Here is a 27,448-nt window from a genome sequence, read left to right on the forward strand (position 1 = left end):
GTAGGATGATTCTTATGTTTCTTATATGGCAACATTCTGAACCATATTCTTTTCCCAACAATAAGATGATGAAGTTGACGCAAACACTGTGGAAGCAAGAAATATTCTTCTATATGTGCTAAAATACAGGGCAATGGATTTTATTACAAGACAAGATAGAAAGACCTGCACATGGATTAGAGAACATGCAAAACGTATATGATATCATCAAGGGAGTAAAAGAATTGAAATGGAAATGGGCTGGTCACATAGCAAGAATAACTGATGGCAGGTGGACCAGGGCAGGCATAGAATGGATCCCACTTGATAAAAAATGTTTACAAAAGAAACCTAAAACAAGATGGATTGATGACATCAGCTAGTATTGCAGGCCCAATTGGTAAAAGAAAGCTCTGGACCATATTAGTTGGAAACATGCGGACAAGGCCTTCATCCTGCAGTGGCTAGACAATGGCTTAAATGACAGGGCACTGTGTCTTTTTCAATGTCCATAGATTCCATTGATATTCCTCCATTTCCCCGTAAATTACTATTGATGCACATATTTACTAATTATGTAAGCTTTAGTTCTATAGGTTTTTATCACAAATGAACAACAGGGGCTTTTTCATTAAGATACAAGGAAAGAAGCTAGACAAGAAAAAGTCAGGCAACCAATGTTTTTAGTATTCGCTGCTTGCCTGCCAAAAGATTCCACTGGTGATCTGACAGTAAATTCTAAGTATCTGAATTTATGACAATTCAAAGTGATCGTTTAAAATGGAGATTGCTCCATTTGCTGCTTTCCATACTATACTGAATGTCAAGTCCAAAAGTCTCATCTAGATTACTTTTCCACACATTTCATTCCTCAAGTGACAACAGAAGAAAAATCTTTTTCTTGGTGTCTATTAAGCATGATACATATTATTATTATCATCTTAAAAAATCCAGCTACCTGTATATGGGTGAATGCTTCAAATGGGCTGACAGTTATATTTTTAAATCAATAGCAATAGCACTTAGACTTATATACTGCTTCACAGTGCTTTACAGCCCTCTTTAAGCAATTTAGTGTCACCATATTGCCCCCAACAATCTGGGACTTAATTTTACCGACCTCAGAAGGATGGAAGGCCAAGTCAACCTTCAATTCAAGAAATATATTGAGATACTTATTTGCAATCTCCAGAAAACTAGACACTGATATTGTATCTCAACTAAAAAGGAACTTTTTAATGAAGAATAGCATAGCTTTAAAATTTTAAGGACACCTGGGAAGAAACACCCTCTTCAATATATTAAAAGTCCACATCAGCCAGTCATGATTTTCTAACAAGTTTACTATTCCTTTCCTTTTCATTATGTTAAGACACAACTTTATGTGAAAAAGATAACATTTATTAACAATAATCATCACTAATATTTCTTTCTATATCAATTTCGCATCATAATGGATAATTTTTTTAAATATTAACTTTTCTGAGATCAATCAGCTTAATATTTTAAAATTAGAATAATATCAATTTTAAAAAGTGTCTCTATAGCTAAAAATTAAAATGAAGCAAGATTATGGGGTAGATATTTCATGCAAGGCAATGTAAGAATGATAATATTGCAAGGATTACATTTCATTTTCTATTTCTATTTATTAAATTTATAGGCCGCCCAATCCCGGAGGATTCCAGGCGGCTTACAGAAATAAAAATAATTAAGAGAGATTAAAAGCAAGTAAAAATACAACAGATTAAAAGAAACACAACATGCACCCAATCTAAGTGAGGCTGGACCTCAATCAAGAGGTCAACAGCCCCAGGCCTGCTGGAATAGCCAGGTTTTGATAGCTTTTCGGAGTGCCATGAGAGTAGGTAGGATCCGGATCTCTGGGGGTAGCTCATTCCATAGGGCTGGAGCGGCAACAGAGAAGGCCCTATTTCGAGGCGTCGCCAGCCGACATTGTCCAGCTGTTTAGTTAAATTAAATTTAACTAAATTTAGTTTAGTTAAATTAAATTAAATTAAATATTCTATAGGTACCAACTGAAGATTTTGAGGATACTGTATTATCTATGACTGCACTGTGGACATAATATGAAAAATATTATTTTTCCCATTATAGTCTAAAAAAATAAAACATAAATAATCTGAGATTCCATTAAGATTAATGTATGCAAAATGTTACATATAAAAACACATATCTATGCCAACTAGAAAACCTGATAGCTACAGATCTATTAGATATTAATTTTCAATTGTAACAGATCCTCTTTAATTCAGACCATGTAAAACTCATCATACTAAACTCACTCTGTCATAGTACAGAATTTCCGTCCCTAAACAAGATTCAAATATGTGATGATCCCTCAGCATAATGGCTTTCTTAATGACATGGATCACACCTGACTGTATAATGAATTCTACTAATTTCTAACAAATTTCCAAAACAAATTACAAAATTATATCTTTAAAATGTTAAATTTTCCCCCTGTAAACATCCTATAAAATTAATATCTGTAAGCAAATGGTAGCAACATTAGCTTGTATTTAAAACTTGTTGAAGGTAATTCATTTTTTGCAGATTTGGCACACCAAGACCACAACAAACGTTCTAACAATGTGAACTTGTACCTACATACTAATTTTGGAATGCAAAGATTGGACAGGTATTGGACCACAGGAAGAAATAAGCAATCAATCATAGACCAAATAAAGTTTCACTTGAAATGAGCATGAGCAAAAATAAACTCACATACTTTGGGCAAGTGATGAAAGAAATGCTGGACTATATCAAGTGTCATGCTTGGCAAGAATGGGAATAGTTAAAAAAAGTAGAAAACAATGAATGAAGTGAATGAATGTTTCCCTGAAATGTCTCTAACAGATGTATAATATAGCTTTTATTGTCACTGTACAAAATAAATACAATGAAATTGGTTATAGTATGAGTTATTCATGAAAACTAGGAGGAATAGTGTTTGTCAAGAGAATTAGAGTTAAATTTAAGGCACATACCTTAAATACCTCTTACTATACATACAGGTATGAGTGGGCGCTTTGTCTGATGATTACCTTAATGCATTTTAGCAACACAATTTCCCTTCCCCCACCACACACCCCCCCCTACTGAAAGGTACATATTAATTAGTTTAAAAGAGCTTAATGTGGAAAAGTGAATGTAAAACTGCATCTTGTTAATAATAAAAATAATATTTAATAAAATATTTCAAGTCATCTTTCTCCTTCAATTATTTAGGTCCTAAAATATCTCTGATTCCTTATCTATTTATATTCTATTATTTATTATTACATTTATACCATACTGTTCTACTTATATTGGTAAAGACACTTTACACTACCTAATAGCATTTTCAAACATATTCTTACTGCCTGAATGGATAGATACAATAGGTACGCTGAGAAGTTACATGTAGGAGACGTTATCTTTTTCTTTAGATATAGCCGTGTTTTCCCTTCATATCAAGCACATTTGACATAGAAGAATTTAATACATATGTGAACACTGTATATTCATTTTTCATTTCCCTAAAAAGAATTTAACAACCTCCTAGCATCTATGTCTCTGGCTTGAATTCAACAGCTTTCCTAACTACTGAAAAGTATGTGTACCTCCTCCTCAGTTAGCTTGTTGACTCACTGACAAAGTTTCAAAGACTTAACAGAATCATTTAAGTCTATTTGGATATTAAATGTCATGTTGAAAACTACTGAAGAATTTTTTTAGGGAAAGTTATGTGTAATGCTTATCACTTACTCTGATACTTAAACTGAATTCAATTTTTTGCAAGGTTAAACGTATGAAAATAGATAGTGCAGACAAAATAAAGATGCAGAACTGTTTAATCAGCTTGATTAAGTTTCAAAGAAAGGAAAAATATACAAAGACAGAAAAGATTAAAAGAGAAGAAAAGGAAGGGGGTGGAAAGAAGTTACAGAAAAAGAAAAAAAACAGGAGGCATTGGAATTCATTTATTTAGAAGATAATGATAGCTCAAGTAATAATGGATTATTTTACCTTGAGAAGGTAGGTAGGGATATTGCTGAAGTCCACTGGCAATTTCAGAAGGAACCGAGCTGAAAATTCACCAGTCTATCAATTTAAAAGAACAGAAAAAAAGGAACTCAATATTGAATTGAGCATGTTCTTTCCTAATAATAGTCCGGAGAGACATAATTGAAACTTTTAGAGTTGTGTAACATAGTAAAAGCTAATCATGTAACAGGCAAAGTGTCTGCAGGAAAGCAGACTCCAATGATAGCAAGATTCTCTCCCAATTATGTCATTCCCATCTTCCAATTACAATGATCATTGTGTATTAACTCCATTAGTCCTCCTCAGGACTAATAGAATTCAGCTCTTGTAGGGACCTTGTGTCCAATTTCAGCAGATGTATCAGTATCTAGAAACACTTTTTTGAAAGAACCAAATGGTAACTGATGTCACAAGATTTAATTCTTGAAACCTCCTATGGCTCATATCTTAGCATTGAAAACTTTTGAGATTTTGCATTCCCCCTTATATTTTATGAGACTTCGTGAAAACAGCACCCTTGAAACATTTCAACAATTTTTCATTAATTGTACTAATTAAATTGCATCTCATGTGCTACTATTTTATATGGGTTTTATAAAATGATTAACTAATGAGTAGTTAAAGCTTTTTAATTACTATGTAAGGATCGCATTCTCAGATTATTACATGTCGTGAAAAAACAAGGGTGGATGATCAGCTCCATTATATTACAAGGCAATTCTATTGCCATATTATTTTGGAAAGAGATCAGACACTTTTAGCTAATCATTACCAATTTAGTCACACCCTGCAGGTGTTGCATGTTATAATTCATTTAATTCATAACTTTGGCCATTCAACAGAAGAATCATTTAGACAAGACTGTACACCCCTCAAGTTAGGCAAGTCAGGAAACAAATTCCACAAAAGTGACTAAAAGTACACTTTATTGATATATAGATGAGGGGTCCCCAACCCAACACCTGGTCCATGGCCCTGTGTCAGACCGTAGCCCATTCAGAACTGGGTCATGGAAGTGGTGGGCAAGCATATGCGCAAAGCTGCACTTGTGAAAGCAGCGTGCATGAAACCATCCCCTCTCCCTCCACACCTTCACCGCTGGCAGTCTGTCAATCCAGAAAGGTTGGAGATCACTGATATAGACTATAGCAGTGATGGTGAACCTTTTCGATACCGAGTGCCAAAAAGGGAGCACTCTGTGTGCGCACTTATCTGGGCTGTGACCAGGAATAGGAGCTGCCCAGGGGGCATATGCGTGCCGGAAAATTAACTTCCAGTTTCCATCACGCACATGTGCATCAGCCAGCCAGTTTTTCAGTTATTGCCGCGCATGAGCATGAGGGAAAACAGAAGACAAGCTCTTCCAGTTTCCGGCACTGCCGCATGTGCAAAGGCCAGCTGATTGTTGCATGCGCATGCATGCCAGAAACCCGGAAGAGGAACGGCCGATGCTGCATGTGCCAGGCGTCATGGCTCCATGTGCCACTTTGGGCATGTATGCCATAGATTCGCCATCATGGACTATAGTAATACTATCTTGAAAGCCTGAACATTCCCTTCATACTTCTAATACAAGTAGTCCATTTTATGACAATTTTTACAGCTATCATTAAGCAAATCATGTAGTCATTAAGCAAATCCAGCTTTCCCAATGGATGGTTTTTGCTGGAAATCGGCAATAAAGGTCCTAAATTGTGAAGGTGGTATGACAGTCATCAGTTCGAGTACAGGTCATAACTTTAGAATAGTAAATGTTAACTTTAGAATATCATTAAACTAATGACCATAAGCTGAGAATGACCTGTACTCTAATGAATTAGGGAAGAGTCAGTATTTTTTCCTCTGTCATAGTATAATCGCTTTGAGTGGAACCTTAAATTATGCAGATACGCATAAGCTTACCATATTAAAAATACTACTTTAAATTTAACTATTTCATAGTTTATTTCTAATAATTTTTATTTTATTTTTATTTAATATTGTTTTATTGAGTATGCAGCTCAAAATATAATTATTAAAAATAAATGGTGTATAAACATAATGACATAATTTTATCCATAATTTGTAGCAGTCCACAAATTAATGTATCATTTTAAAGAGTTACTGAACCAAAGATTGAGATCTCTGGTCTTTAGCTACTTACTGAAACTAAAGAGTCACTTTGTGAGTGAGATGGACAGTTTCTAAATTTGATAAATAAATAAACAGGTTTCTATTCTGCTTTAAATTTCTGCTAACAATGAATAAATAAATACCCAGAATCATTTCCAATTATTTTATTTTTACAAGCTGTATACTATTTCACAATGGTATACAACACGTTACTATGCAATCTGTAACTCATTCACAGACAATTTTTTTGAAAATTACCCTGAAAACTGGATGGCAGCACCTCAATAGCAGGTGTTGTTGCTACTTTTTAAACTGTCTCTTTTATTGGAAAGAGAAGGAAGCATTTCCAACTCTAGACTCTTACAGCTTGCAGAATTTATTTAATTAGGATAAAAGTATTTATTAAATGTTAAGATCAATGAGAAGTCAGTGCTTTACTGCATTCATAAGGTTCAATTCCACATCACTGTTAGCCATATTTGTTTACCTAGGTAACAAGTTCAAGCAAGGTAATGGAATAAAATTGTTAAACAGCAGGAAGGGAGAAAAGAAACAAAGGTAAAATGAGGACATCTATTTTAAGAAATACACACCTAGAACAAACATCTCCTTCAAATCAGGTTATAGTTACTATGGAAAGGAATCTCTAGTAGTACTCTTCTGTTGTTGTACTCTTACCCAGTTGTTCTTTTTGCCAGCATAAATTTCCATGTTCTCTCCATACTGAGGTTCTTCAAGTAATGTTTGATATTCAAACATGAGCCGAGAGCTCTCACGTAATCTGCTACATTGAAACTGATGATACTGTTGTACAAGTTCCTTTACAACAAGCAGGAGACATTCAGGATTTGAAGGATTCCAGCAGGCCAAATTCTGTTAAATCAAGAGACAGGTTAACACAATGTATTTGCATTGTCCAAAGTGAGATTTGGACTATTGATCAACTCAAATGTTCTTTCATTTGCCAGAGAATCAATATAATTGTTATCACTGAAACTGATGGATCTTTCAGTTGTGGTAATCTACATTAAAAATAAAAAAATAAAAACAGCTGAGCATTTGCAATATTTTCCTTCTCTTTTGGTGAAGACATATGATGAGCACAAGAGGGAAAAAAAGTGACACCCTTAATATTTTAAATTCTCTGAGCCTAACTTGGGCCATCAAATTCTCTCAAAAAACTGAGACAGGAGTTATACTGGATCCTCCATGTAGGTTAGAATATTAGCAGAACCTATACATAAGAAAATCAAAGCCATTAGATCTGCCTTTTTTACTCCTGTGCTTTCAGTGCACTGGATGCCAATCTGAGAAAGTGAAGCAATCCCCACTTATCTTTGTTACTAGCTACATCAGTGTAAGAACTCACTCTTACATTTATCTACTCAAAATTTTGGTAGAGGGGAAAAATGTAAAGGTGGAAAATATAGGCAATATCAAGGCAAACAAGGCTATATATTGTGACACATCTATAGATTTCCTATTCTTTGTATCTGGTCACAGTTGTAGATTATTTAACCCAGTAAATTCAGATCACCTAGCCCATTATCTGCTCCCATAATAATATATAAAAGACTACTATTTTTATATATTTGGAAGGCACACAAAATGGTAGAAACCTATGCAATGCATCACCAATTTGATTCACAGATAGAATTCGAATTACAACTTCATATTCAGCAACCATTCAAAATTACAACAGTGCTGAACAGTGCAGATTGCTCCATGAAATTGTGGCCATTGCAGTGGTCCAACAGTCTTGTGGTTGCTATCTGGGTACTTAATTGTTTACACTGCAATTATATCACAGTGAGCTGCAGTCACACAATCGCCATTTGCAACCTTCCATGCTGGCTTTCCACAAGCAAAGTCAATGGGGAAGTCAGAAGGTAAGTTGCAAGACATTGCCATAAGTTGCTCCTCTCCTTTTTCACCTGGGGAGCCCGCTACAGAAATTCTGGTCCCACTTGCCATCATAACCCAAGGACTATCTGTATGTAGCCATTTTGATCTTTTTCATTGGAGTACTCAACCTCAATATAACACCTTGACAAAAAAGTAAGATTTTACAATACTCTCAACTGAAATTCAAGAGATTGCTTGCTTTGACAAGCTACTGAACTAGAAAAGCTATCATGAATGTCCTTATTTAAAGGCCAGTGAAGCAATCGCTTTGATGAAGGTCAGCTTCATGGTATTTCCTGTAATAACCTCAAGTGTGTTTCAATCAAAACAGATTCCCTTCTATTACTACCAACACCCTATAATGTTCTTTTATTTCACTAACTCCTGAACCAAATAAGCTCTTATTCTGTATCCTTTGTTGTCTATTTTCATCCTATCAATTAACTCTAGCTGAATTCTGTCAGCTGTTTTTCACTTTGTCAACAAATTCTATCTCTACTTATTTTACTTGTTTATTTCTCAATCTTTTTTTTTAATGCGAGGAACACAATCTAAGATCCCAAAGATTTCAAACTATTTATAAATGCTTTTTCAACTATCTGAAACTTATAAAATTCAATTTTCTAATATACTGGGAGGGGGGGGGAATGGACGATCCACAACTATATTTAATTTCACTTCCCTGTAAATATAAATGATTTAGATACAATTTAAGTTTTTGTTCTATCTCAATTCATTCCTTTACAAATGTGGGCTCCAACTTTTTGGGAGTTAAGAATCTTTGTCTAGAAAAATCTTGTGCATTCCAGTTTTGCACGTGCATTTGTGAGCTATTTAAATTACATATGGACTTTTGGCATTTGTACTTTGACCATTTAAGAAACTACAAATGATTTGGCAACTGACATATATTGAATTAAGATTAAACTCATTATCAATTGTCTATTAGACTTGTAAAAATAGTTTAACAGAAAAGTTTCCCACCTTTCTGAAGTACAGACTATGTTCTTTTTTTTTAAAAAAAACCTTACATTACACAATTAGAAGTTAATCAAGATATACATACATCCATTTCTTTTATCAATTTTTAAGTAAATACCTTTTCATTTGTTCTGAAAAGCTGAAAGCTTAACCTACCTGCTGACATTCATACTCAATGAGAAATGAAAATAACCTTTCTCCCATAATTATCTTAAGCATTATATCACTAATATTTTGTTAAAGATGTTATCAACATTTTACTAGCTGTTCTATACAATAAAAGATTTTTTCCTAAGTATTATTGAGCTTGAGGAACTTCACTCACATGACATTAAATAAACAAAAGGGAAAAAAACGGTGTCAATTTTTCACCTCAAATGACTTGTTTGTTCTTCTCAAGAAGTTTTAAACGTTGCATCAAAACTGATTTTTTTTAACTTTCCCAGTCGGATTTATTAACTTTAGACATGAATAATTTTAACTAAATTTAGTTCTAAAGCCAAATATTTTTTAAACCTCTCTCCCCAACACACAAACCCATAGCAGAAAAGTCACAAGGAAAATTTAAAAAGTAGCAAATTATACAGGACAATTTTAATTATTCACACTAGGTTAACACATTCATAAAACTAGCAGTAGAAAGCATTGGTTTTTTAAACTTCTCTAGAAATACTTTTATTCCCCATATATACTCACATATTATTGGAGCTGCAGGAAGGTGTGTTACTTAGACTAACTTTTCAAAATATTTTCTGCCTTTATCATTTTTCTCCAAGCTTTGTATAGAAGCCTTACCCTACTATGTCATTGTTGTGGGTCATAAAATACTTTCCACATTTTATTTCTTTAAACATATCCTTAAAATATATGTTCTTAATTACTTATACTACAATTCTGTAGTAGAAGTCAATATTAAGATATAGTTTTGCCAATATCAGTGTTCCAGCTAGATGAGTAAACACACTTGTACTAGAGATAACTCTCATATCTTAATCACAGAGAAATATAGTATCACTGATTGTGTGGCACCACAAGGATATGGCAATATACACTGGCAGAAGCATCATGCAGATGACTATCTTATTTCCTGGCACGTTTCAGGCAGTACGATGGAAGAGTTTTCTTGTCTTTACCACATGCCTTCAAACAAGTATACTTCCAGGAAGTAATCTGTACATTTGATTTTATAACTTAATATTAAAGAAAGAGAATGCATTTGCAACTTGGGCAAAATTTTAGCAAGGGATCACACAGTTCAGGGAGCAGTTTCTTATTAATTTGTGTATTTTTTTTTCCATTTAAATGCTGCACATATTTTCTAGGTGAATGAAATGTTTTGTAATGTAAGATTGTCCCCATTTCTTCTCAGGTTGGTAGAGGATAAAGAAAGTAAATGAATGATAAAGACCAATAAACTGGTTAAGAACAAGAAATAGGAAGAATATAGCATTCTAAATTAGTATGTGTGGTTAGCATTTATTGCTATTGTTGGACAGCAGGAAGCAAAGTAAAAACAAGCTCTGTTGCCCTTGCCTATATGCTAAGTACAGTCTTTCATGGAATGGAATGGAACAGCAGAGTTGGAAGGGACCTTGGAGGTCTTCTAGTATAACCCGCTGCTCAGGCAGGAAACCCTATACCATTTCAGGCAAATGGTTGCCCAATCTCTTCTTAAAAATATTCAGTGTCAGAGCATCCCAACTTCTGGATGCAAGTTGTTCCACTGATTAATCGTTATAATTGTCAGCAAATTTCTCCTTAGTTCTAGGTTGCTTCTCTCCTTTATTAGTTTCTATCCATTGCTTCTTGTCCTGCCCTCAGATGCTTTGGAGAATAGCTTGACTCCTTTTTCTTTATGTCAACCCCTGATATTCCTTCTGTTTGTAAAACAATTACATTTATGATCTTGCAAGTATGTTACAGCTAGATTTTACTTATTTGGGATAAATAAAATTGCAAATATTTGAGTTTTCTTCAAACTTACAGGATAGCAGCCAATTACTACTCAGTTGCTGCATATCCCATATATTCTACACTAATATAATCTATAAGCAATTAATTATAATGCTTTACTTTTATGAACTCATTTATTGACATCTCTTATTAACTCACTCAAAAAGTCAATCATGCTGGGCATGATCAGTGGAAAAACAAGAATGGGCTGCCCTAATACCAATTGGCTGGACCCTAAAAAAAATGATACCAGGATAACCACAGCAGAGGTGAAGGATGTGGTAAGAGACAGCGGAGTGTGGGGAATGTTGATCCATAGAGTGGCTGAGGATCGGACACAATTGAATGGCTGATAACAACTAATTTTATTAATAGGACAATTGCCTAACAAATTATATGTAGCATCCTTCTATGATTCAGTTCTTTTAGCATAACTATGTAAACAGTTACAAATTAGAATCTAAGAGCTGACACTAAAACACTTTTCTAAATCTCAGCCTGCCTTCCCTTCCCTTTCATTCCTTCTTTCCTTTGCTGCCCATCTCCCTATAAGACAACTCTGTGACAAAGGATTGCCACATGGAGGGAAAATCAGAGTACCTATTCTGATAAAGTAAAGTTACAGATTGACCAGTAGCAAATAACAGAAAAACTAATAAACTACATTTATAAAGGTTGTTTTATTAGCTACTTTAATAATACTTTATGTGGATTTCCAAACCACCCAATTTACAAGCTTTAGACAACAACACAATATACAGAAACAAAGGTCTTAACCTCATTATCCATGGCAAGAAAGGAAAATGAGATGTTTAAGAAAGATTACTACAATTTAAGTCAGCAGGAGGAAATGTTATCTACCTTATTTTGTGCTACTGTAACAGATGACACACAATTGCAATTCAGTTGTAATCCTGAAACAACCAAATGTAGTCCATGAACAACTCATTGGCTCAACTGCTTTTATTTATCCAATCACTTTATAGCCTAACTCTAGCTATTGGGGTAATATTTCTATACTCTTACACTACACATGTGGTTAGACCAGTTTCTACAACTAAGAAAAGTCAGAATAAGAAGCAAGTTAGACTTGTCAATAAGAGAATAAGCAAATAGTTTCTTAATTAAATGGAGCTTGTTTTTCTTAAGAATGTGCTTAAGCATCCAGGTTGCTGGAATATCTTCCAGAAACGTGACTTTGAAGAAGACAGCTTGCTACTGTTTTTCCTGGCTACACTACAGAAAACAGCAAGATCTTCAGTTAGTGTACTTTCATATTTTTAGGAGGAAGAATTAAGTGCAGTAATTGACAAGGAAAATAAATGTCAAGAAAATACAAGATATCAAGCCCTTCAGAGTGACTAATATTAAAGTGGAGTTTATGTTCACTGATTTAAAAAAAGGATGCAATTTCAGTATGCCAGAAAAATAAAAAAAATATTTGTGATCTTAGGCTATAAAAGTTTTATTTAAATATTATGAAGCACTATTACACATTAAAACACACATACACGCACACAATTAAGTTTAGTCATCACTAAGGTTTTCAGCTACGTTCAATTGCTTCCAATTTTTTTTCACCTGTGTCTAGTGCATGAGTGTCAAAGTTTATTCACATTTTAAAATATACAATTAAAATGGCTTAGGATTTGGCAAATTTATAGAGAACAGAATTCTATAAACTAGAGGGTCTTTGAAAGAAATTATGATTTTTTTATGAATCTTCTTCTCCTCCTCCAGAAGTTTCCATAACAGAGCTAGAGGCAACATTAGGAAATCTGAAGAAGGTGAAAATCAGAGTGAAGTAATATCTCCTGTAACTATGGTAGCATTTAATTAGCAACTGTAGGACAGCATATCATGATCAATATGCCCCTAAAATATGCAGTATGAAAGCTACAGGTACTATATTTGCAAGGAGCTGCATTAATAAATAATAACTTGAAATCAACATGAACTTTGGACAATTCCATGGTTACCTTATTTAATATGTGAAAACAAAATGGAATCTCTATTGTACAGTCTTCAGCATTAAAATAAGCTATTTAAAGCTTATTTTAAACAAGCTATTACTTTGATGAATTATATTGAATCGCTAATGTGCTGGTATTACAATATCTATTTTTATAATCTGTTACAAACTTCTTCAGAACTAAGTATGCTTACCTAAAAGTTACTTCTAGCAAGGGAAACATTTACTGATTAGGAAGTCATATCTTGTAATTAATATTTGCCTATTTCTTTTCCAATTATAAAAGTGTCATTCAAAGTAATATTTTGATTTATGCTGCCACCCAATCATATTCACAATGATAAAGTTAGGGCTGCTGTGCAAGAATGGCATTTCCTGTTTCAAACAGACAATTTGAATTAAAACAGGATAGAAAATTAGATTAGTCTTAAATAACTGACTAATCAGTTAAATTTACAAGTATTTCTTTCTCCTCTGAAAATGTATATTCTAGTAGTTCGAAACTAAAGTACATGCCACAAATGTATCAGATTTGCCACTACAAAACATACATAGGAATGGTATTATTTTGTATACAATGTATGGTTGAAGACTATTGAATCACTGCCTTCTAATTAAACAGCAGTTGTGATAGTTACTTGAAATTTCTGCAAGAAAACAGTATGTTAAAGTGCAATTGTAAATTTATTCTGACCATGTTTCTTTCTTCAATATATAACAATTAAAGGCGATGTTGCGTGAGTAAATACTTCTAATACAAAGTATCCCCACTGAGAGTATACTAATAGAATAAATGTATTAAATGCATTGAAAATTACAGAATTTATATTCAAAATTATGAAAATATTTTTGTGATGGTCCTTCAGCTATGGAATTACTTCGCTAGTGATGTGTAACTAATACATTATATTTTCTGCATCAAGTCAAGATACTTCATTTATCCATGCAGTTTTAACTTATAAACTATGGCCTTTGCTGATTTTTGATTGCCTCTCATTTTTCATTATTATAATTTGATTAAAGATATCTAATATTTTTTAAATATGAAACATTGTACCTCTCCACCATGAACCCATATGTATACATATTTTAAAAATAGTTTTCATATTAATTTTTAAAGAGTGCTATGAAGCACAATTCCATATGTTAAATACAATTTTATGACAATGACTAATGTTCTCTCAAATATATTCATTTGGTATATTCATTAGCCACTAATATTCTGAAATCAGAAATGCAAGGTCAAGTTTGATTTATGGTCAACAACTGAATAAAATTATCATTTCTATATTTATATTTATATCTCCATCCATCCCCCAAAATGCACAAGCTAAGGATGTTACTCTTTAAAATTAAACTGAACATTCAGATAAGGGCCAGCTCTTTCCAATCCCTTTCTGGATGCAGTTCTGACTTTTTTTTGCTAGTGGAAGATATATCTAAAATATAAAATTAATGCAAATCTAGAAAACCAACTTATTGCATAGTAAGTAAAATTGTATTGAACAAGTTCATCATCAACACACATAATCTTCAATAAAGCATAACTAGAACCCAATATTTTGGGGAATTTTCATTCTCTCTCCAACTTTCCTATTTTAGGAAAAGTTGTTAAAAATAAGTCATACTGCAACTTCACAGAATTCTGCTATAAGCTGCTTATTTGGACCCCATTGAATTGAGCTTTAGGCTTAGCATAGGACTGAAACAGCATTGACTGAACTTCTGGTAGGAGCAGAATGGAGATAGTATGTTCATACTGGTTCTCCTTGATCTCTCAGTGACTTTCAAGTTAGGGACATAACCTTGTAGTGGTTTTCCTCCTTTCTTCTTCAGTCAGTGTTGATGGGGAGGAGAGATAGAACCCACACCCCATTTTGTGAGGTTTCGCAGAGTTCACCACTGCCTCTACTCTCTTTTATATCTACACAAAGCCTAGGCAAAGTCATTTGATAGCACAATAGAGGTATCATTAGTCTGCTGCTGATATTCACTCATGTATCCCTGGTTCAAGTCAGCCAAGTGATGCTATGTTCTTTTGCAGTATCTGCGCCTGTGTGGTGTGGATGGGACGTTCAACTCATGCAAGCCCAAGTGGTTGTGAATTGAGGCCCTCCTGGATCTGGTGAACTTCTATCTTTAATTTTAGATGGGATTGCATAGTCTCAGACCGAACCAGTGCACATCTGGTGAGTCCTCCTGGACTCATGAATCCTATTCAAGAAATAGATGGCAGCTATGGCCAGGGAGACATTTGCACAACTCCATTGTGTACCAATTTTGCCCATTTGTGAATCTGAAGGCACTGTGCATGGTCGCCCATGCATTGGTCACCTCCCAACTAGAATACCACAATACGATCTACCTGAAACAGCCCCTGAAGTACATTCAGAAGCTGAAATTGATCCAGAATGCAGCATCAAGAGCAACTATGGACATACCACAGTATGCTCATGTTACAGTTTTCCTTTACAAGTTGCATTGGATGCCAACAAGTTTTCATGTTCAATTCAAATAATTTGGCTCTACAATGCACCTTTCTGCCATAAGACCAGGTTATTTGAAGAACTGCCTTTCTCCAATTGTTTCCACCCATACTATCTATTAAAGAACATTTATCTGGCCAGACTCAGGAAGTGTGCTGTTCTATATCAATGTCTGATCTATGAAACACCATTTCTCCTGAGATTAGATTAGCTTCAACCCTTCTGAGCTTTTTCTAAGCCCTTTAAGATCTAGCTTCTCTTTCCAGGAAGAGAAAAGTTGGAGTTTAGGAAAGGTTTGAACTAGGAAGTATTTGAACCTGTGAGTTAAATGAATTTTTTGTTGACTGGGTTGTTCTTGGCTGACATTTTTAAAATATGTCTTACTTACATATTCTGTTACTATATTGTATACTAGATTGTATTGTATACAATATTTATATTGTGTTAGCCATCCAGAGCTGCTCAGATCAGATGGCAGTCATTTTAATCTAATAAATTAAATAAAAAATGACAAAAAGTAAAGTGCAAAATAATGTTCACGTACTCACAAAAGACAAAACTCTTTCTGAGTATCCAACTTCGTTTATTTTCCAGTAAAATAAAAAAATATCAAGATTGATTAACAACTAAATGCCAACTTGTAGGATGGCATAATACAGTTAAAACACATAATACATCTAACCAAATTCCTAATGGAACAGATCAGCTTTGCAGTTAATCTAACAAAATATACACTTATTCCAAAATTTAGGGCCACAGTTTAAAAGTAAAGCAATTGAACTCACAAAATGACAGCAAAATATACTCACATGTAAGGAAGAAGGATCAGGTAAAAATTCAGCATCCTCTCCAAAGATAAAGTCAGGTGGCAACTCAGGATAGTGGGCATTAAAAATTATATCCCCTTAAAACAAGCAAACAGCAAAAAAAAAAAAATTTACCTACTGTCCCAGAAGAAGGTAAAACACTGACTTTGATCATTACACTAACATGGTTAATGGTTTCCACTTCTCCAGTACTGAAGCCATGAATATTAACCAGAGTTTATTTGGGCAAATATTAAATAATGGCTAATATAAAATAGCAGGCAAAAGCTTCTGAACTGATCATAAGTATGCCAGACATTTAGAGATGAAGCATGTATGCCTAAAGCGTTTTACAGCTTAATCTTCTACTGCTAAAATCAGATCACTTTGAACAAGAATAACATTTTAACACCTTTAAAAAAATCAGCCATTATTGGAGAGCAACCATTCCAGTTGGTAGGAGGCTGAAGTGATAATTAGCCTAGACTGCTATATAAATACAGGGGGGCTAGGTCTGACCCCTCCCCCCAAATGACTTTGAGCATTATCTAGTCTTTCTCAGTCAAAAGCTAGACTGAGGAGATTCCCGTATTATAGGCATAGAACAAAAAAGTAGTTAGCTTGAACTCTGTACATGTTGGTCTGGTTGTTTGCACCATTCCATCTTCATTAAAAAGATCTTCCACAATTGGTAAAAATTAAGTTAAATGATTCTCATATATGAAGTTTATATTGGTGAAATTATATTTGCATTTAATATGAAATACCCATTTATTTACAAGATTAAGTACACAGGTTTGTTTCGAAAATCTTTTTGAAAGCAGCTATTTGCCCAGAATGCATTCTGAATTAATGCAGTGTTTTAAGACAATTTTTTTTATTTAAAAATTGCTTTCCAGAATATGTAAATTGAATCTCAATGGTGGTAAACTATGGTTTATTCAGGAGCTAGGCAATCATGCTTTATTCAAGAATTATGGTTGATATAATACATTCAGCTACCATTCCTGATTTGTCTCCAACTACTATAATTTTGCACTGTAAAACTCTTTGCAGAATACCTGCTTTAATCATTTTTCAAGCCCTTGCTTCATATTCATACTACCTTCATCACAAAAAAAATCAATGTTTCACCTATTCTGCCAAAATATATGCTGGTATTTTCCCTTTCAAAGTAAAGTAAATGCTATACTTGCTTGAGAAAGATTTGAAAGTGATGCTTCAGAAGGGATAGGAATGGAAGTGCCTCTTTAAAAAAGCCTTCTGTGGGCTTCTACATGTCTCTGAAGAATTACATGGCTGCTTCAATGAGTTAACTCATTAAAATAGCTGCATCTTTAACACAAACAAGCAGCAACATAATTTTCAGGTTCATGTGGAAGCCTGAAAAAAGGTATGGTTATTTTAAAGATATGCTACTTTCCAATTAACCCTTTTCAAATCATTTTAAAGGCATACATACCCAACCAATTAGTATTTAATTTCAGTAACTGTTACAATTTATTGTAACAAACTATTGAAATTCTAATCTTCTGATGGACTTCAGAAGAGAAGTTATGCTTCAAAATACTTTATCTGAATTTGCAGCATGACAGCTGTTATGACTGATATTCTGAAAAAAAAACCAACCCAAAATTCTTCTCTTACAAAGAGGATGTACTAGTACCCACAAAGGAAGCATGCCCTCCTGCTGAGAAACAAATCATGGGGACATTTTCTTATTGCAACATTTCTAATGGCCTTCCTTCATTAAACTCTCCTGTTGTTAAAAGATAACAACCATACATCAAGGAACAGGATGTCTGAAGTTCCTGTACAAAGCTGTCTTTCAATGACTGTTTCACCTATGGCCATTATGAAATGTCTGCCGATAAAACAGACATTTTCCTCTAAGCACCTTTTTCGCTATTAATTAGGAACTATACTATTTCTGCTTGTACAGAGTTTTAAAAATATATTGTTCTGCCCAGAACTTGACAAAAAAACATTTTTGGTGTTTGTAATACAGATATGCATATTCATAAAGGCAGAGCTCTAAGGAATGTCACAAATTATGCCTCCATATTAGAATTTTTCATTTTAACTTCATTCTAAGATGTAGATTAGCCAGCAATTTACAACGTATCACCCAAACAATGATATGAATGTAAAAGGGTCCCCTTTTCCCCCTCCTATATTAACCAAGCTCTTGTTTTTGATCATATTATTTTCAAATTTAATTTTTTTAAGTTAATATGAAAGAATGTAGAAAAATCTCGTAAAAGTAAAAAAACAGGGAATACATGAAATTTACATTGTCATTATGCAAATGACGGTTTGTATCAGTGAGCAAATGACACAAATGGCAATATTTGCCTTGTCTGCATAACAATGTCACTGCAAGTGATATACTCTGATTTAAATGAGAAACAGGAATTACAGAATCCATTCATCTCAAATGGAAATTGAGATTTCACAAGTGTGTGTGTGTGTGTTTTAAGAATTTCCTTGCCAGCCTAACTACTTTGGAATAGCAGCTTGCCAGCTCAACGGTTGTGCCACTTTGTGACTCATGCACATTTAGCAATCTGATCAAAAATTCCTTGAGATTTACATTGAAATGCAGTTTAGAACTTTTAATAAACGGTTCACCATAGAAGGTAGAAAAGATGAGGTACACTCGTCTTCCTATCTGCTTTCTCTGAAGCGCTATGTATTCTTTTCAAAATATTTAAATATATTGTACTCTCCAAAGAATATAAAATATAAGAGTAGAACCGTGCCCTAAAGCATGCTCCTCAAAAGTTTATTAATTCATTTATTTATTTCAATCACCAAATAACTCTGGGTGGCTTGACATACTAGGATTAAATTTTTTAACTAGCCATATCATTCTTGGGTGCTTGATTTGACTTGCAACTATGTAACAAAATGGTAAATTATCACCAACTCCTTTCTATTACTCCTGTGTAATAGAACCTTTTCAGAAAAAATTAAGATATGAACTATTGCAAGGTTTCCTAATTTTTTGAGTGCTCATCTTCTAACATTTCATGTAAAAACATGTAAAAATCTCAAGTGAGTTCTAGCCATCCTCCATATGCTTTATGTAAAACACTCTAATATACCTTTGTACCAAATTAAGTGTTTTAGTAGATATTATATCTCAGGTCTCCAATCCCTGAGCAAGTGAAGATTCATTTGAGCATGCATGTGGTCTAGGTTGTACGTCTGGTCTGTGGAAAAACTTTCTTCCTTAAAACTGGTCCCTGGTGGCAGAAAGGTTGGGGACTGTTGCTATATCTGATGGTACTGTAAAATATTGTATTGTTAAAAAAATATGTATTTCAAAAACAAGTACAGGTTTAATCACTGTAAAAATGCAGCATAAGGAAATTAATTTAAAGAACTGTTAACCAAATCTGCAACAGATCTACCTACCTACCTACCTACCTACCTACCTATCTTCACCACTGATTCAATTAGTTATCCTTATAGTTTATGGATAATTCACTGTATTCCTATTGGTTTTCTCCTAATGTCTTAATTAAATTTTCTTAATTTTATTATCAGGCTGATATAATCCTGTGAATATAAGTGATGAACTTTTATCAAATGACTCACACAGAAGCTACTTTCCATTATATCTATTGGAATGGAAATAAGAAACACAGATATCTTTATTAAAAATAAATATATTGATGATTTCCCTTTTCTAAAACAAGGTCAAGAGATTAAAGAAGAGGGTACAGCTGCTCTAAAGTAGTAGTTGAGTGGGGAGATTACAGTATTACCACATGCACCGTTCCTGCATATGTATATAAAAAAACTTATTAAACAAAAAGAGCCTAAAGTTTGTGCAGAAAGAAGCAGCATACAAATGCAGAACTTTAATTGCTAAACAAATAGCAAAATATAGGCAGATCTGTTTTAGATTTTGGAACCCTACTCAGTCAAACAGAGACTAGATTCACATATAATGCTAAGCCGTGGCTTGCTTAAGCATACCTTACTCAATAAAGTTCTGTGTTCATATCACATGCTAAGATAAAATGAAATATACTGTATTTTTCGGAGTATAAGACTCACTGGAATATAAGACACACCAAGGTTTTGAAGAGGCAAATTTAAAAAAAAGTAGGTAGGTAGATAAAGGGATAGAGAGAGAAATAGAGATAGATAGAGAAATACAGTAGGTAGGTAGTGAGAGACTGTGTAGGTAGGTAGGTAGATAGAGGGATAAAGAGAAATAGAAAGAGTGAGAGAGAGAGATACAGTAGATAGGTAGGGAGAGAGAGTAGGTAGGTAGGGAGATAGAGGGAGAGAGAGAAATACAGTAGGTAGGTAGGTAGGTAGGTAGGTAGGTAGGTAGGTAGGTAGAGGGAGGAAGGGAGGGAGGGAGAGAGAGAGAGAGAGAGAGAGAGAGAAATACAGTAGGTAGGTAGGGAGAGAGAGGGTTTGTAGGTAGGTAGGTAGATGTTTCCAGGTGTATTTATCCATGTGCTGGAGAAGGAAATCGCTGAAAACCTGTAGCACCTAAGACTTGTTTCTGCTGGCACAGCATTTGATCCATGTAATTCCCATCAATCAGTTAAAGAGCTTTCCAAAAGGACCAAAAAAAGTTTTTGCACTTTGCAAACCTCCCCAAAACGGCCAGTTTTTTGCAAATAAAAGGCTGATTAGCCTTGGGGGGGGGGGGGGCTTGCAGAGTGCTCTGGGGGGAGGGGCAAAAATGAGCAAAAAAACAACCCATATTTTGTGAAAACGGGCCTGTTTTTTCGTAAAAAAATTGTACGCATAGCCTTATGGAGGCTTATAGAGTGCTGCTGGGAACTGGGGGTGGGGGGCAAAAAACGGCCCAATTGTTGCTCATTTCTGCCCTCCCCAGTCCCCAGGAGCCTTCTGAAAGCCTCCATAAGGTATGCACAGCCATTTTGGTGAAGGGGCGGGGTGTCGGGAGGCAAAAAATGGTGTATTCGATGTATAAGACGCACCCAGATTTTCAGCCTCTTTTCTGAGGAAAAAAAGGTGTGTCTTATACTCCGAAAAATACGGTAAACAAAGTATACATTAAGAACTTAGTATGATTTGGGGACCAGCCAGAAAGCTGAAGTATTTTTTTCAACCTCAATTGCTAATGCTGAAGAGCAAAAATAAGTTTTCATTTCTCTCAAATAGATTAATGGAGGCAAAGAATTGGCCTTGCAGCTCCTTCCTTGATCTCCTATCCCAGCAAAATTGCTGTTTAAATAGTTTCATTTCCTACTTAATCCCCTTTTTAAAGTTGTCTAAATTGGCTGCTTCCCATTCTATCTTGTGTGAATAGGCCTTAGCTACATTCAATATATTTTCAATGAACCACAACCTCAAAATCTTTTTCTAATTAGCCACCATCAGCATCTATGTAAAATCAGAATTATCGAACCTCCTCATTCTACATCTGATTTGTAGTTTATCTGCCTGTTCATTCTGCTTACAGCAATGATTTAAAATTCTCCACAATTCCTTTATCAGTTTGTTTTAACCATTGTGAATAATCTGCTTAAATCCAAAACTTGGCCACTTATCTCTTTTAACTTTAGACAGTCTCTTTCCTCTGACTGCCAAGTTGGTTTCTTCCCACAAGGCACTCTTGCACTGAGTTGCCAACTCTCGGTTATATGGCACTCCTTGGTCACATTAATTGACAGTGCCATTTCCCGCCAAAGTGAAGATTTGTGTTTTTACAATGAATCAGAAGGAAAACTGGCCTTAGTGTCCCAGTACTTACTTTGCCTTAGCCTAAAAGTGACTCGGCCTTTCCATGCAGTGAATGTCACTACTTGAACACCAATATTAAAAGAAAGGAATAATATCAGCAGAAACTACTAAAAATATTACTAACACAATAAAAATTTAAATAAATAAAAAGATATTCATTTGATGGAATTATATGGAGCAGACATCAGGCAACTTTCTATAAAGAGTGGCTTTTAAAGATGAGAAAAAGCAACCTACATAACAGAAATTATTAGTTTAGCTACAGAATCAAAAAATCAGTGACAGTCTGCAGATTATTTTAAGATACCAAGTACTTACATTTTAAAGTTTCTCCAGCATATGGAATATGTAATTTAAATCGATCACAGTTGGGTCCAAGAGTTAAAGATGTGCAGCTACAATTAAAAAAAAAACTAATCTAAGTTTTTATGAAGGTTATAGGTGCTACTCATATTACAGTTACATAAAATTAGCTATACAAAGTACCATACATTAAAAACTTTAATTGTGTTTTAAATGTTTTCTACTATTACATATGTGACTTGCTTTGAGGGATGAAAAGGTGGGGGTACAAATTGGCAAGTTGTACAAAGCAAAATATAGTAGGATGAGCCCAAATGCTCAAAAGTATTCAAGTAACTGCAATTTCCACTGCAAAAGGTCTCCCCATCTCTAGTATATGCACGGTCAAAATTTCTGGCGAGATTGCTAAAGCAAGCACACTCACAATGCATAGCTACAGATTATCTTTAAAGAAGTGTTGCTGGCCATTCCAGAGGATGCAGCTGTTTTAATACTTGAGGAAGTTCATTTATTTCACAACACATCTCTTTCAAATGCTCTCCCTAACCCCACAAATTGCAAACAGGCAAACTATTGCATACACTATATTTTTATTTTTACTTATTTCATGATCCACAACAATGCATATATTATTACATTTATCATCACCATTCTATTATTTCATATTTTACAACAATAGCAATATACACTAGCTCAAATAAGTCTGATTACTTTTGTAAAGTTGGCAGACAGGTTTGCTTTGTCTTTGAGCTTAAACTCGCAAAATATCAAGCAAATGTTCTTGGAATTCTAATTATAGATTTGTTAAACATTATTTTTTTTTATATAAATAGTAATACCTTATTAATAAAACATCGGTGATAAGCCAATACTATACTTTTATACTATACATTGGAAGCCTCTATATAATCCAAGTTAGCCTTGATTAGCCTATTCTCTTCCACTCGCGAAGTTACAAACACTGCAATCCTACATTTTTCTCTTATTGAATAAAAAAAAAGTTCATTTTTCTGAGACCATTCTGAAGATTTTGCTTTATGAACTAAGAGGAAACACATAAAATTAATGCCACAGTGCTGTAACAGAAGCCTCTGGGCATACCCAATATCTTGATTAATGCTATGCAGGCTCTGCATATTTCCAGGCTACTAAATGATTGTGGAGATTTGGTAGTGAATGCACAATCCAAATCAAAGAGTAAGTAGCCTACGACTTCAAGGAACAATTACAGTACAGCACTTGAAACTTGAATGCACTATTAAATATCAATTTTCACTTTTAGCTTTTCCTCACCAAAATTTTTTATATTGTGCGCTCAAACTTATGAAGACAACAGATTTTACATCATTTTTTCTCGCTTTAGGCTACATTCTGATGAATCCTAACACCTTTCCTAATAATAACAAATATTACCTATTAATATTTCATTTTTTCTGTAGAGTTTTGACCACGTGATATGTAGTAAATCCAAATTATTGTTAACATTTCTATGACTTGGTTGCAGGGCAAAAGGTTTTTGTCTATTTCACACCGAAAAGCCATCAATATTTGTTGTGCCAAGGGGTTCTGTTGTTCAGGTAACTTTTCACGGAGCCTGACAGTGATTAAGGCTGAGAGGAAGTGATTGGTTCACTGTGGTCCATGTGTCTAAAGAAGGACTAGAACCTCAGTTTCCCCAATCCTAGTCCAGCACCTTAACCATTGCACCACATTAGGTGTCCACATGAATCCAAGGAGACTTTTGAATGTAAAAAAATGTTTCAGGTTTTGCAAGTATAATATTTTCTTTTTGTCTACTGCTCAAAATCAAATGAAAAAGGATATATCTGATATTAAAATAGAAGAGATATTTAATAACAGCAATCTTAAAAGCAACACTAAGTATTTTTCGAGGCTGTTAAAGTCTGCTTTCTAAAATATTTTATTACTCTAAAGTGAAAGCTGACAGCATATACAGTTACATTTCACCCAATTATTTCGGTATGAGGAAGCTTCACAGGAGATTTGAAAAATGGCTATTATCTGAACAATAAAAGACCCTCTCAGAAAAATTACCCAAATACCTGCAAGGAGCTACAAAAAGTTCCAAGAATAAGGAAAAAATATTTATAATGAAGTAATTTTAGCATTCGTATGCCAAGAAGAAATATGTGACATGTATTATTTACGCCTTTCCTGATTATATACAACACATAAAAAAATTTCTCTTGAATGTTTTTGTTATGCTAGCATCCGAAGAATTATTATCAGCTTTTATTTACCACAAAAAGAGCAAAGGGTTTCCAGGACAAAATTCATTGACAGGAGTCTATCAATATTATTTACGAGTTTTCAATTCATTACCAGGGCAATTCAAACAGGAAAGTCTCTACCTTTAAAATCCTAAGGAGTATAGATGTCCAAAGAATGACTTCTATCTTTAAAGGTTTTCCAGAATATATCTTGTTCAGTACCTCAATACAGTTGGAAAGCATTCTGGGTCATTATCTGTAAAATAATTCTTTCCATAATGGAACTTAAGAGTTAAAACATATTGCAGGTTCCTTCCTTGTTCATTTTTAGAAATTCTGTCTATATGCTAATATTGAGATCTTTATTTTACAAGCATATTAATCTACTTTCTGGATTTAATACTTTTAACCTATTCTTTCTATGAATATATCAAATCAATCTTATATTGTGCTATTTATTTATCCTATGAGCCTTAGCAGCCAATTTGGCTGCCCATAATTGAAATAATAAGCAAATTGTAAGTTTCTCAACTGTTTCTTATACCCCTCTACATGGGGCTGCCCTTGAAGAGCATCCGGCGACTTCAGCTAGTACAGAACGCGGCCGCGCGAGTGATTGTGGGTGCACCTCGGTTCACCCACATAACACCTATCCTCCGCGAGCTGCGCTGGCTACCTGTCGAGCTCCGGATGCGCTTCAAGGTGTTACTAGTCACCCATAAAGCCCTACATGGTAGTGGATCTGGATACTTGAGAGACCGCCTTCTGCCAATTACCTCCCTGCGACCAATAAGATCACATAGATTAGGCCTCCTCCGTATTCCATTGGCCAGCCAATGCCGGCTGGCAACTACAAGGAGGAGGGCCTTCTCAGTAGTAGCCCCGACCCTTTGGAACGAGCTCCCCGTGGAGATTCGTACCCTCTCCACCGTCCAGGCCTTCCGCACAGCCCTTAAGAACTGGCTAGCCCGTCAGGCCTGGGGACAAGGATAGCCGCCCCTCCCGAATGATGAATGTATGTTGCTTACTATTTTATTATATGTTCTATGTCAATGTCTGTATTCCCCCTCCCTGATTTTATGTGAGCCGCCCTGAGTCCCCTCAGGGAAAAGGGCGGCCTACAAATATTAATAAAATCTCAAAAATCTCAAAAATCTCAAAATTATATGAACTAACGCTACCATAGTGAATGTCCTTATCGTATTATGAGAACATTGTTTATTTATTCCCTAAAGCATAAAAAATGAGAGTTATCAGATCATACAGACCAGACAAGAAGTATTGACAAAATATTATTTGTAGCATTTGTTTCCCAGCAGTGACATAGTTATTTTTAGTTTTATCTCTAGTTTTTCAATGGAAGGAATTACAACCATTCATTTAGTGACTGTTCAAAGTTACAACAGTACTGAAAAAAATGACCTACAACTAGTTTCATGACCGTCACAGAATCCCCAGTCACATGAACAAAAACTGGCATCTATTTATTATGGTTACAGCATTCCAGGATTATGTGATTGGCATTCCTTCAATAAGCAAAGTCAACATAGTCTGGATTCACTTAATGACTGCGTGATTCATTTAATTGATTTATTTGTTTAACAACCAAGGCAAAAAAAGAGATAAAATTGGGCACTTAACAACTGCCTTATAGGAATGAGAGGAAAGGTTACGTAAAGACATGCACAGGAGAAGAGGAGCCACTGTTGCGACGTCATATCATGCAGACTCGACAGTCCGAGTCCACAGAGGACACTTTTGCCCCTGGACGGTCTGGCAGGACCTAACCATCCCAAAGAGATAGTGACTGGGAAGACAAGACCTTGCTGGTCACAGGCACACCGTAAAGTCCCTGTTCGACCCAAGGGAAGCGCTTCCAACCGGTGGCAAACAGGCAGCTCCCAGGGTGACATAGTCAGAGACAGCTCCGGAAAGAAAGAAGAAGTTAAAGTGTTCCATCTGGTGAGGTTCTTTTTTTCTTTTACTTTTAGAAGACTGTCCTAAGAAACCTTTTTTAAAGTTAAATTAGTCCTTTAAGAAAGAACAAAGCGGCGAATTTAATCCCTATTGGACTGCCTTAGAAAGTTTTTTGCTCTTTCTTGTAACGATGTTTTGTGGATTGAAGTGACTGCAACATTTCCTGTTTCTCCGCTTGAGGTGAATGGAGTGATCTTTTTTCCTCTATTTTTTTTTACTACTTTAATTTTTTTGGCTTAAACCCAAAAATTTTATTCTAATAAACTTCTCCTTCTACTTGTTACAAAATTACATTAAAGATATTTAAGGAAAAAGAAATAAAAAATAGTTGAATCTGCCACTTGGAAGCCTAAGGCTGAAGTTTCCTTTTTTGTTGAAACAATGTATTCTTTGTTCACTCCTATTTGACTACACTGACTTTGCTACAGAAGGGTTTGGAACTTGTTTTTAAAACCTGATAAAGACTCAAGGTCACGATCAGTGTACTACTGGTGCTTGTGGAAAATATTTTGGCAAGACTAGGAAAAGAAAAGAAAAAGATAAGAACCCTTCTACTTTGAAAACCATAAAAGAACTTGTGTTTAAGATTTAAAATAAAAATAGAAATATTCTTCAAAAAAATTTGACAGGCTAGGGTGGCAGTAACTATCAAATTCCTCCTTTTCTTTTTCTTTATATTTCTTTTTTACTGTGAAAAATGGATCCATACTCAGATGAAGAAAACATGATAATCCAAAGTATTTTGGCTGGACATCTCAGAAGGGCTTGAGAGATTTGATAAGAAAATGGACAGACTGTGGGGTATCACAGAAAAAGATGATGGGGTTAGAGCTCCAGAAATTAAAGAAGCGAATGAAAATACAGAAAACTAAGATAAGACATTAGATGAACTTATTAATGGAGTAAATGTGAGTGAAGGCGGAAAGAAGGGAAGCTGGAAAAGTGACTTTGAAA

The 27,448-nt window shown here is 34.6% G+C and overlaps 1 protein-coding gene across 6 annotated transcripts in view; it reads right to left on the reverse strand.

Annotated features, from left to right (window-relative positions):
* The window catches only part of BABAM2 (BRISC and BRCA1 A complex member 2), a 134,978-nt gene that overhangs the window by 99,433 nt on the left and 8,097 nt on the right, over positions 1–27,448 (reverse strand). For all 6 annotated transcript variants that reach the window (XM_087717893.1, XM_014060305.2, XM_014060307.2 and 3 more), the window contains 4 exons: positions 22,302–22,378; positions 16,248–16,342; positions 6,820–7,014; positions 4,012–4,086 (listed from right to left, as the gene is read on the reverse strand). In XM_087717893.1, the coding sequence (XP_087574019.1) occupies positions 4,012–4,086; positions 6,820–7,014; positions 16,248–16,342; positions 22,302–22,378 (442 nt within the window). The remainder of the gene's footprint in view (positions 1–4,011; positions 4,087–6,819; positions 7,015–16,247; positions 16,343–22,301; positions 22,379–27,448) is intronic.

This window comes from Thamnophis sirtalis, unplaced genomic scaffold (genome assembly GCF_051295495.1).
Source record: "Thamnophis sirtalis isolate CommonGarterSnake01/CBP01778 unplaced genomic scaffold, rThaSir2_p1.2 scaffold_6, whole genome shotgun sequence".
In the NCBI taxonomy this organism is placed as follows: Eukaryota; Metazoa; Chordata; class Lepidosauria; order Squamata; family Natricidae; genus Thamnophis; species Thamnophis sirtalis.